At 45.4% G+C, this 12,236-nt stretch overlaps 1 protein-coding gene across 2 annotated transcripts in view; it reads right to left on the bottom strand.

Moving 5' to 3' along the window:
* Positions 1 to 1,201: 1,201 nt before the first annotated feature.
* DRP2 (dystrophin related protein 2) overlaps positions 1,202 to 12,236 on the bottom strand; it is a 58,801-nt gene continuing 47,766 nt past the window's right edge. For both annotated transcript variants that reach the window (XM_058291614.2, XM_058291613.1), the window contains exons 16-23: positions 11,828 to 11,939; positions 10,416 to 10,552; positions 10,027 to 10,092; positions 9,719 to 9,784; positions 8,690 to 8,833; positions 6,763 to 7,000; positions 5,481 to 5,598; positions 1,202 to 5,218 (exon numbers count right to left, since the gene is read on the bottom strand). In XM_058291614.2, the coding sequence (XP_058147597.1) occupies positions 5,094 to 5,218; positions 5,481 to 5,598; positions 6,763 to 7,000; positions 8,690 to 8,833; positions 9,719 to 9,784; positions 10,027 to 10,092; positions 10,416 to 10,552; positions 11,828 to 11,939 (1,006 nt within the window). In that variant the 3' untranslated portion in view covers positions 1,202 to 5,093. The remainder of the gene's footprint in view (positions 5,219 to 5,480; positions 5,599 to 6,762; positions 7,001 to 8,689; positions 8,834 to 9,718; positions 9,785 to 10,026; positions 10,093 to 10,415; positions 10,553 to 11,827; positions 11,940 to 12,236) is intronic.

Raw genomic sequence — 12,236 nt, 5'->3', positions numbered from 1 at the left:
CACAGTTACCCTGAGAGGCTGGTGCAGTTCCTGCCAGCTTCCTGCCTCCCAGAGGTGGGGCTGGAGCCTAGGCTAGGGCTGCAGTCAAATCTGTGTGGAAAGAAGCCTGTCCCTACCCACACTGTGATTTTCAGTCCACCCTGCTTCCCCTCATGCCAGGCACAGAGTTAAAATGAAATCTACAGGCCTCTTTCTGGCTTGGACAGGTTCAAACTTTAGCTCTTCTTAGGATTGTATTTTAGCCAGCCAAATTTAGTAATCAGTAACTGAAGTCAGTAGCCAACCAACTCTTCCTCCCCTGTTTTTGGGAAATGGAGCTTCCAACTGGTCACAGAATAGCTCCCAAAATGGCTTGTTCCACCTGTGAAGGATGGCACTGGCCTCCACAGCATGGAGTGCTCTACTTGTGCACCTTTGCTGCAGATGGGTAGTTTTTCCTTCCATTCCTTCAAGGATGTTGCAGAATGCTCTTCTGGTCTCCTAGGCCCCCCAAACAGGTGCTCTGGGTGATTACTAACTGTCCTGGAAGGATGAGCTGACTCTTAGAGCTCCTTACTTTGCCACAATCTTGCCCCTCCCTTCATCTGTTTATTTTTTACATTTTAATATATGGCTGCTAGAATATTTTAAATTGCATATGTGGCTTATGTTATATTTCTATTGGACAGTGTGGTCATAGATTGGTGAAAGGGAAATTTTGGTAGTAGGGAAGAAGGACTGATGGTACGTAGCCAGAAAATGGCATTTTAAAAAATCTATCCCCTCAATTCAGAGGACATTTTAACAACAAAAAAGTATATATAGCCATAATCTCAGAATAAAGGAGAGAACTTTAAACTGAATAAATGTCATTTTATGGGAAAAATCACTGCATTGTCCTGATTTTTCTCATTCTGCTTTAGTCTGGCGAAAAATTCCTCAGATCGATGAGGATGGTATTTAGGAATCATGGCGATACGGCGCTCATGCCATGAGGTGATAACTAGCTAATGTGTGTAGGGCCTTGATGGGTAAATGATCCAGATGACAGTGGCAGATAGGGCCAGTGTGGATGCCTTTTTGTCCCATAGGTGTTGGCGTCATCTGGTGGTGTAGGGTTTACATGGCTCCTATGTCTTCTTGCCCCACCCTTTCTTCCCACCTCCAAATGATGGAAGAATATGGAATGTCAGAGTCAAGGGTATAACTAGAGGAACCAAAGTAAACAAATACAAATTTATTCTTTTCAAAGCAGAATTAAAGAGAAAGTGGAAAAGCACCACAGTAAGTGGCAATCAAAGTTAACCAATTTGTTCCCAGCCCCACCCCTTCACCCCAAACTCTTCTAAACTTGTATACTACCCTTGCACCTCCCCCAAATCCCTTTCCCGATTCCCATCCATGTGATCATTTCTTACAGCCAGCAAGTAGCATAGTAGGCTTCAGTCTGGCCTCAATATTGTCCTAGGACAGCAAGGACATTCAGCGGGTACCCTCCCCAATGGGGCAGCTGTGGAAGGAGAGGGAGGCTGGGAGCTGGGCCCCGGCCTTGGTGTTAAAAGAGTAAGAAGTAGCTGAAGTATTCCTTTGTTTCCAGGGATGAGTTTTGGCAAGGAGGCCAAGAGATAGAGCTGTTCAACTGAGGAGCTGAGTTTCCACAGCCCCAGGGCAGGGCCCCCAGTTTCTTTCCTAGAAATGTTCCTATTAAGGTAGATACTTTGTTGGTTATCTGTGACCCATGCCAGGGGAATCTTATGGGATTCTTGATCTGAAATTGTTCCAGAGACAAGGATTCTGCAACTGAGGATGCAAGTTCAAGGAATAGTCAAGCCTGATGCTGTATACTGAGCCGAAACCCCAAGGAAATACCCCAGCCACAGAAATTCCTTAAAATGAATTGGAGGGGAGGGGAACATCTCTCATGAAGGGTCTCTTCCTGGCCTCAAAAGGCTTCTTATTGCTATAGTCTGCCAGTCCAGTTCCTGAAGAACCAGAAACTCAAGGCGGTTTCTCTGGAGGGGATTGGGAACTTTAAAGTCCCAATGTCAGACTTTTCATCTTAGAGGAAAGGGCATATATCCTCCTGGGTAGGATATCTTCCCTAGGGAGCCATCCCACAGCCTAACATCCTTCAGCCAGTCAGCCTTCCCTACTAATTTTCCAGCCAACCTAAATCTACTCTGCTCTAGCTTGGAGCAATCACACCCTCTTAATGGCTTTTTGGCCTGTATCGAATTCTGTCAAGAATAAATCATCTATCAAACCTAACTTTTCACTGATACTATTTGCCAACAATCCCAGCAAACACTAGCATTCATTATCACTGATACTAATCCCACAAGTCAGGTTTTCCTCAGGCTACCTACCCAGCAACTCCCTTCACCACCCTTCCAGTACAGGGCCAAACTACATAGCACCACCTTTAGGAGACAAGATATACAACAGATACCTAACAACATACAACACATTTCAGTAAATTCAACCCTAATTTGGACTCACAGTGCCCAAGGATCCATTTACCTCACTGTGGGCAAACTTCCCACACATGCTGCAGGGGCTGTCACTGGACCCTTAAGCAATATACTTACCTCAGGTATTAAGGTAAACACAGGACCACAAAGTGTCAGTGACCCTCATTAATGAAAATTTCAACTCTTGACTCTATGACCTGCTGTTTCAGTCCACTTACAGCATAAATCCTACCTAACAAGATCTACATCTTTTCTACTGTGCCTGGCCCACTATAGTTTCCACAGGCCCTCAGCAGCCCAAGATCTCTGAGGGACAAGTGGGTTTATGAAAAAGATTTTCAAGGGCTTTCCTGGCAAAGAATTGTTTCATAACATCTGCTCCTATGAGGATTAGGCAGGCACATGCCTCAAAGTACCTGAGCCCTCTACCCTACAGCAAATTCCTTCTATCCTGCTCCTGCCGTGCCTACAATGTAGGCCCCCAAAAGTATATCCCCCCAGAATGATGACCAGGCTCTGTGTTTGATGTCTGCCTACTACCTGCTCACCATACATCAAGATACCCAGGCCTCCCACCACAAGCCTTCAGAAAACACTAAGGCAGATGAAACCCTGGACCTGTTGCTTAGTGTTTCCTGGAAATTCTAGGAGGCAATCCTAAACTGCTGGACCCAAGCTTCTGCTATACCTCCCCTGCAGCAGATAAATCTAGGTTCCCAGCAGTGTACCCACTGGCTTGAGTATAACGCAACACCCCAACCATTTCGCACCCTCCTGACCTAGTTGGCAACCACTGCTTTCTTAAGTGTAAGGCCCTGAGTCAGATCTTAGAAACTAGAAGGGTCTAGAGTATGTACTCTGCATATTAGCTTGGCAAAGGCTAACAAAGGCCTATTTGTTCCTTCTTTTCTGCATGGGGTAGGCAGAGCATTGATTTGGTCTGTCTTGGCACCTGAACCATTGTTCAGAAGAGCCCAGGAAAAGACATCTAAGACCCAAGTCTCAAGAGAACAATATTTGGAAAGAGTGGAAAGAATAGAGGGGCTCTTCCTGTTAGGTTTCTCTGTGGCCCAGGCTTCTCTTGCTTTGGTCTTGAGGACAGCCCACTCCAAGCATCATGGAGAGAGACAACCTAGAGGAATAGTCCTGGATAAAGTTTCCCAGGATGCATCTACCTGTCCAACCAGAGGTTGGGGCTAAAAAAGAGCAAGGCAGAACATTAATTCTTCAAGAGGTATTAGAATTTAATGAGTGAATAAGGGAAGGAGAGTACTGATGTACAGTAGATATGTAGAATAGATACGTAAATCTATGTATATAAACCTAGGAAAATTAAGTCAATCGTAGGGCTCTAGGTTATAAAGCTCCTCTTGATAGAAAGCTGCCTAAAAGTAGATTCTGACTCTGTTCAAACTTCCCACCCACTGCCCCCATCTACTCTGAAATTTTATGGATAAAGGGATCATGATATATGCTGCCAAGGAAGAGTTAGTTCATTCTGAGGATGGGTTCATTTTCCAGAGTTAGAAAAGAGTATTATGCAAAGGAAGGCCTGTCTGTTGTTTGAGTATCTCAGGAAAGTGTCCAGTTTCTTGATTTGTGGAAAGTGGCCCCTAGGAAGGGGCTGCTACTCAGGGTTGCATCTACCTTTGATTAGCTGGGTGCAATCAGCCACCTCACCTGATTCAGTCTAAGAGAAAAAAGGGCCACAGCTTGTAAGGGTGTTGGGAAGTCATACTCCTGCATGCTAGAGGATGGCTTCAACCCCCTCCCTCAAGGAGAGCAAGGCCTCTTTGTTGAGAAGCTGACAGTCTTCCCCCAAGTCTGTGAAGCCAGACTCAGAAAAGCAAAGGACAGCTTCAGCTGGTTTCCCAGAGCAACTCTAGTTGGATTTTCAGAATACTAGGGCCTTCAGGAAAGAGGAGGATTGGGAGAAGGGGCGGGTTGACTAAGCCCATGAGTATTTAATGTTTCCAAATTTAGGATGGAAGTAGGAACCAGAATCAACAGTGTTTCCCCTTGAGGAAGGTCTGCCAGGGACTGAGGCAGAAGGAACTGAAGATATTAGATGAGGAAACAACATGTAGGTAGCATCAGTATGGCTAGAGACATGCTCTGGAGCTGAAGTAGTATGACATGCACTGCTCAGACTTTTGGGAAGCACTTTGGGGGAGGGTCTTAAGGATACCCTGTTGCTCCCCACCCTGGCCCGAGTTCACCCAGAAAGTAGGTCTAGAGGCTGGGACTGGGGGGATGGGTTTCTTCATCTCCATAATTCCATGGAGAAAGGAAAGGGGCTATTGGACACTTTAGCTCTTCAAGGCAGCTTTTCCACTCCCCATCTGAATGACCTCGAAGCGCATTTGCCTGGGTTGCAACAGAAGTGATTCCTTAAGGGACAGATCTCAAACTTGGATTAAAGGGCACATTTCCAGAGTCAGAGGAATCATACCTTTCCCTCTCCAGCCCCCATATACCCACTTCACATATCACTAGATCCTTTCTGCTGCCCGGAGCCCAAACAACTCTCGTTGAGAAATATAGAGTCAGTGAGAACTGGAAAGGTTGGGTAAAGACGAAGAGAAGGCTTTCACTCTGGACCAGAAGAGGGCTACGGGACTATGGCATAGGGATCTGGCCCCATCAAGAGGCTAGCAAGGTGTTTGCAGTCACCTCAGAGCTTCGCACACTGGGAAAGGCATGGCGGAGCTTCTCCATGATGTCCTCCAAGCACAGGCTAACATCCTGGCTCTTTGACCCCACATCATCTAAATTGGAAAAGGAAAGAGATTAGGGAAGAGAACTAGTGGTCTTCTTATCAGGCCAGGGAACTTAGGTAGGATGGTGCCAGATGAAGAGTAAAAACAAAGGAATCAATCCATCAATAAACCAGTCAAATCATGAGCCTGGGCTGGAAGCTATGAGAAATCCAGCCCTAGAAGACTGTCCCAGCCCTAGAAGACTTGAGCAGAACTCTGGGGCAGGACAAAGCCATGGAGGAAGGGGCTGGGAGGGGCCAGGGGAGCTCACCTGCAGCCTCAGTGTCTGGAGTAGTCTGTTCCTTTTGGGCGTGACTGCCTTCTGATTGCTGTGGTGAGGAAGCTAGGGAAGAGCCTGCAGAGTCATTGCCATCTGATTCCGTGGGTGGCTAGCAAGAGGTAAAGCATTATTTAGAAGGCTTTGCAATTTTGATGATACTTTGACAGACTCCTGAGGTTAGATGGGACCTTAAAGACCTCATGCCCATCATTTTGAATGTAAGAAGCTTTTGGTAGTACCCAAAACAATGGATTCCCCTTTTGGAAAACTTAGAAAATTCTATTACTGATTATCCACCTCCCTCAACATGTGCCAAAGGCGCTCCATTCTTATAAGGATGACATTACACCTAAAGGTCTCTTGCTGTCGTTTCTGCTATAATTAAGCTATGTAGAACCCAATTCATTTTGGAAATCAATAGTTCCACATATGCTCCTCAGTTCATGATAAAACAGCATATTTTAGCAACCCCTGGAAATTCATTTAGAGGCCATCCCCTGGAGGATCTGGGGAAGAGGCAAGGGTGTGGCAGTACCTGTTATATAGTAATAGGTTGCATTTATTTAATTTTTACTATATTCCAGACATCATCTTAAATGTTTTAAACACATTATCTTATTTTATCCTCACTTCAATTATATGAGGTTGGTACTATTATCATTCCTGTTTTACAAATGAGGGAACTGGAGCTTAGTGAGGTTAAGAAACTTGTCCAACACCCCACAGCTACTAGGTGGCAAAGCCAGATTCAAACTAAGGGCTATCTGATTCCAGAGCTGCACTACAATATATAGGTTCCCTCTCAAAGAGGAAAGAAGCAAAAAGTAACATGACATTTCTTTACAGCAAAAATCTTTGTTTTGCCAAGCATGCCCAGATCTGCTTTTTTTTTCCTAGCAGACATCATACTAGCAAAACCAGTCTTTTCTGGATGATTCTCTGAAGTTTGTTCTTTCTATATTGGATTCAAATGGGTTGTAAAGAAGTGAACCCTCAGAAGTCTTCCCTCTGCCCCAGGCTGCACAGTAGCTTGAGAGTGGCAGGCAAGGAGTGGAAGATAAGGTGGAAGAGAATTGGCCAAGCTATGTGATCATACTGGCCCCTTCCTTACTCCCACCAGCCTCAATTGCCGGCCCAGGCCTCCTCAAAAAACCACCTAATTGGCACGGCCAAGTTGCTCTTTCTTTCCTCCTCTTTGCCACACTCCCCATCTCCCCATCCTTTCCCCTGTGCTCAAGGGCTGCCCTGGTTTTTTCCCTGTCTGCAGCCAAACCTGCAGGAGCAGCTCCCTTAAGCGCTGCAGTTGGGACTCTAGTTGCTTGTTGTGGTCTTCAAGGATCTGCATGCGTGTCTCCAGGCGGCTCTTGTGCTGACGAAGGATTCTGGCCTCAGCCAGAAGCTCCTCATTGCGGTGGTCCTGTGCTACCTCGATGGATCCCTCGACCAGTGTGGGTGCCTCTGCAGCTTCCTCATGCTGCCATTTCAGGCGCCTCAGCTCTCCCTGGAGAATCCTGCCAAGGATAGAGAAGCCAAGACCTATGGCCGTAACAGGGCATTGACTGTTCAGGTTCTACATGTCCCTGCTTAGGCTGGTTACCAGGAAAAAGTGATGGGCTTGGTCTGGGCCCACCTGGATGCCTAGCTTGTGTGAGCAATCTCTTTGCTGCCCATCCCCACTCTCACCCCAGCCATTTTCTTGCTTGAATGGTCGTATTCATTTCCTCTCCAGTGCATGTCATTTTTTCTGCCATCATTACACCTCAGAGAGAGAGCTGACATTTTGCATAACCAATGCCTCATGTCTTTGATGTTCCACTGTGGGGATTAATTCTGACCTTAAAATCAGGCAGAAATTCAACCTGCAAATTAATAAGGTATTTGGGCCACTGATTCACTGACTTCATTTTTAGATTTCTAGATTCCAGGGAAAAACAACATACACAAGAGATCACAGGTCTTGCCAACCTTCTCTCTTTTTGGCTCACTTTGAACACCAACCATGCTGGGTTATCAAGGAAACAGATTTTAAAGAGGGTACCTACTTTGGGCGTTATCACCGTTTTTTTAACAAAGCACAGAACTACTCTCTTCCCAACATTCCTCAGGGCCTGCCCATTGCTGCTCTAATGCAGTGCTTCCCAAACTATCAGTAGTTAGTGAAAAATACATGGTGATCTTTTTTTCAATCCACTGTGAAACAATATGTGGTTCTAATGCACATGTCTAGTACAGAGCTCATGTAGCATGTGACACCACCACTCAACGGATCTATACCCTGTTCAATGAGATGAGTCCACTGATTATGTGCTTGGATGTCATGGTAATATCAAATTGCTATAAAAGTTTCTCAGAGCTTACTCTCCATTTCTGTATTTAGCTTTTCCTGGATCAGTAACAAACAGTTCCTGGCCCTGGTCTTCATTCCACATTTTGAGTAGCACTGCTCTAAATACTTTGTACTCCATGTATGGTCTGGGTACCAGTGGCATGGGCATCACCTGGGAACTGGCTAGAAACACAGAAACTCAGGCCCCATCTCATACCTCAGACTCTGCATTTACTAAGCTTCCCCCCACCAAATGATGTGTATGAACACTAACGCTCAAGAAGCACTGCTCTAAGGGATACTATAGATTCTATTGCATATGCCCAAGTGGCTTGGACCTTCCTCAGGCCCCTGCTGCCATCCCTGCTTCATGGAGATTAAGGTCATCCCTGTGAGTTTCTTCATATTTCCCCCTTTCTGTCCTCATATGTTCTATGTGGTACCATCGTCCTCTACCTTTATTACTTTCACTAAGTGGATGTCCTTTTCCACTTCCAACACTGAAAGTTCTTTGAGCATAAAAACATGTCATTCTCTTTTCTGTATACCCTGTAGTGGTTTGCATCTAGTGTATAATTGGATATATTTTGGCTGAATTAAAAGGATTCAACAAATTAGTATAATAGCTAGCATTTATTGAACCTTACTAAAGCCAGGCACTGGGCTAACACATTATATGCCCAATCTCATTTGATCTTCAAAAATGACCCTAGGAGGTAGGTACTATTATCATCATCCCCATTTTAAGGATGAGGAAATGGAGAATCACAGAATATAACTTGTTCAAGGTCACACAGCTAGATGTGGAAGTGCTAAGATTTAAAGTCCAGCAGACTCTAGAACCCACACAAATCTGTACCATCACCACACCCACCGGTTCTCATCTTCTAAGTGAGCCAGGATCTTCTCTAGCTCTCCCTTGCTTTCTGTGGCCATGCCATATGGAACTTGCTGTCCTAAGACTGGCTCACGGTCTGTGATGGGGCTGGAGTGCCGCAGCAGGTACTGGTCCTCATCTCTACATGGGTATGGGTTGAGAAAAGGAGGTGGTCAGGCACTTAACAGAGAAACGGCTCTCAGCTCCCAGCTCAGGAAATCCCCAGGAGATGCATAGTGGAGGATTCATTTCTAAGTCACATAGAGAGGTAAAGGACATATATTCAGGCTTAAGAGGGAAGAAGGTGGTCAAAGGTGGTGGGTGGCACAGGTCATGGCAGGAGCTACTGGGAAAGAGTGTTTTCAGGATGCTGGGGTTTCTGGGTTCTACTTATAGTTCCCTGACAATGAGCCAATCACTTCTCTTTCTGTGCTGTTCCCATACCCTGCCCCTCTTCATCCACCCACCCCTAACTCTGCTAGAGGGACCATTGTCTGCCTGAGTTCCAGTCATGATCAGATTGATTCCTGTAGCTAGTATCTCCTAGCCCTATGAGCAGGGCAGGGACCTCCCTATAGAAGGGTTCCTTTTCTGGGCTACAGAACCATGGAATCACTCTAGCCACATTTCAGTCAAGTCCCTGATGTCTTCCCAGGGATAGTGTGGCACTAGATGGGATTTTTGGAATCTTGAGCATAAGATCATGGCTCGTTTCTGCAATTTTAGATGAGGGCATATTCTTCTTCCCTTAAAGTTTGACATAGAAGAATGGGATCTTGCAACAAGAAGGGATCTGGGCAGATGGCAGGGAGATAGTGCATCATTCATTTCCCAGCTCAGCTGATAGAAGACAGATTGCTTCTCTTACTAAACACTGTTCCCAGAAGGAAACCTTCCTTCCTTAGGGATTCAAGGGCACTAACCATCATACTTCCCCTCCCCTTGAGGACATACTCTTCCCAAACAATGGCAGAAGGATCCCAAGAAATGCTATTCCTGGAGAAATAAGTGGCTGTGGGAACTCACATGCTATCATCTGGAGACAGGCTGTCATTAAAAAAGGAACAATTTTGATTTTCCATCTCAGCAAGCCTGGGAAGAAAGAATAGGAATAGGAGGAAAAACAGGGTGTGGGGCCTGCTTTCATCTTGATGACTCTAATCCCACAATAGGATAATCAGTTTTGAGGGCTTTCCCACCATCCCTAAGTGTTGGGCCTCACTGGTGGCCACATGCCCACTGTCCACATTCCCCTGGCCTTGACTCCATTCTCCCTGCCCAAACTGAAAACCCCTTCCCCCTTGGACTCCCTACAATCCCAAACCAGGTGGTACCTGCTGGCAAAATGCTCAATGCGGGAGTGTGTGTCAGCATGTGGTAACATCGGGGAAGAAGCCGGCCTAGAAGAAAGCAGCAAAGATTCAGAGGACCAAAGACTCGGCAGCTGGTCAGCCTATTTCCTCACCCACCCTCCCCTAATCCCACCACCACCACAAAATTAAGAAGATGGGCAAAAATTGATAGAAACAGGACACATAGACTGGATTTTAGTATATTGCTCAGGCCAGATACCTGGTTAGGCCTAAGCTGAACTGTCCTATCATTAATCAGATCTTCCCTGAAACACTCTCCTAACCCACTTGTGAACCACCCAGCTGCTTCATAGCACATACCCAGGCTCAGTGAGGCTGCCTGCAGCCTCTGCTCAGTCACTGGTACTCACGTCTCACTGTAGTCAGCCTCCAGCACTGATTGCACAGGCAGATAACCTCGCTGAGGGTGTTTGCTGAAATAATGCTTTGAGCGGAATTTGTTCTTTAAGGTTGTTGCAAAGTCCCTCATATTCTCACTGGATGTGGTCTGGTGGGGGTTGGGGGAGACAGGGAAGAAAGACTCACCATAAAGGCTTCCAGATATGATAGGAAGGTGTGGCTGCTCCCCTAGTACAGGGTAATCAACTCTTATTCATGCTTACCCCACCTGCTCCTAGAAAAAGGTCTAGAAAGATACATGCCAGACTGTGAACTCTGGTTGCCTCTGCAAAGTTGGACTGGAAGGGTGGAGCCAAGATGAGGAGAGAGGTGTAGTTTAGTTTTATACTTTAGATACTTCTATATGATTTAAATCTTTTGCAATGAGCATATATTTGTTCATTCATTTTTCATATCTTTTATATAAATGTCAAGGATGTAGGGGATGAGCACAGGTAATTGTGATCAGTCTACCATCTAAAGCGAATTTTCCATGTTTGGCTTTTATAAAGTTTTCTTTCAAATGATAAAGGAAAAATAAAGAGAAATATCCCTGATTCCACTGGGCCACACATATTTTTGTGTCAACATAATATGGAGAAGAGATCATAGTTTGGAAAGATGGATTATGTGGAATCCAGGTTGAAAGATGGTGATGTAGGGTGGGAAAGAGAGAGGTGGGGGAGCTAGGGATATGCTTGGGGCCCTGGGAGAATATGTGGAGCAGTAAGAGATAAAGAAGTTTAGGGAGCAGAGTCAACTCAGGAAGCTAAGCATAGAGCTGTGGGTCTTGAACACAGAAAAAGAGTAATTCTATGTTTAGAGTTCAGGGATGCTGACGAATCTGGGATCAAGTGGCTATGAAGGACACTGTTTCCAACTGGTATTTGGGAGTACAGGTATGGAACATACCTTTTTTTCTTCTTCAATAAACTGGGTATTTAATTTGAACACAAACTTTAGTATTGACTAGAAGGGATAGAAGCAATGACAAAGTATCAGGTAAAGATAGGGTGGCCCAGTACAGGAGCAATGCAGGAAGCTGTCCAGGAAAAACTAAAGTGAGCCATAGAAGGCTGGTCACTTAGAACTGTCATACTGTCTCTATTTTTCCTGAGACTTTTCTCTGCAGTAAAATAGTGAGTGGGCTGAAAGCATCCTGGGCTGCTATAGTTGATGTGGCCCAGTGAAGCTCTGCTTCCACCAGTGAGGGAAGAACAGAGAAGCCTGAATCCCCAAACCTGTGAATCGCCAAGACTGTTTAGAATGCTCCCCCAAAAGTACAGCAGAATGCAGTTAGCCAGTGCTTGGCAAGACGGATAAAGGGCCTAGTAGCTGAGAGCTCTCCATCCCTCCCCCCCACCCCCATCCAGAAGCTCCATACCGGGGTGTAATACTCCATGATGGGATAGTGCAGCTTGTTGCCTTTGCTGGCCCTGCCTGTCAAAAAGCAGGTCTGGCAGATGTCCACATTAAATTGTTTCAGACTCCGGTACCTTGAAGAGAATGAGAAGTGGTAGGAAAGAGAATTTCCCCCTTTCCCCCTCATCATTCAAATATATGTACCTGTTGGAAAGGGCGTAAAGCATTGGGCCATAAACTGTTCAACCTCTTATACACAGCAGTGACTAAGTTCTAAATAGAGGAATAGCTTTATTTCAGGAACTATATATTTTCAAGAAAGCACAAGTTTGGATTTCAGGAAGTATGGAAAATAGCATTATCTCACCACTTTCTTAAGGAAAATGTGTATGTGGGGGGGTTGAGTGGAAGCAGAGGTAAAGGTATCATTT

This window comes from Dasypus novemcinctus, chromosome X, assembly GCF_030445035.2.
Source record: "Dasypus novemcinctus isolate mDasNov1 chromosome X, mDasNov1.1.hap2, whole genome shotgun sequence".
NCBI classification, from domain to species: Eukaryota; Metazoa; Chordata; class Mammalia; order Cingulata; family Dasypodidae; genus Dasypus; species Dasypus novemcinctus.
Note: the sequence above shows the minus strand (reverse complement) of the source record. Positions and strands in the feature narration are given on the sequence as shown.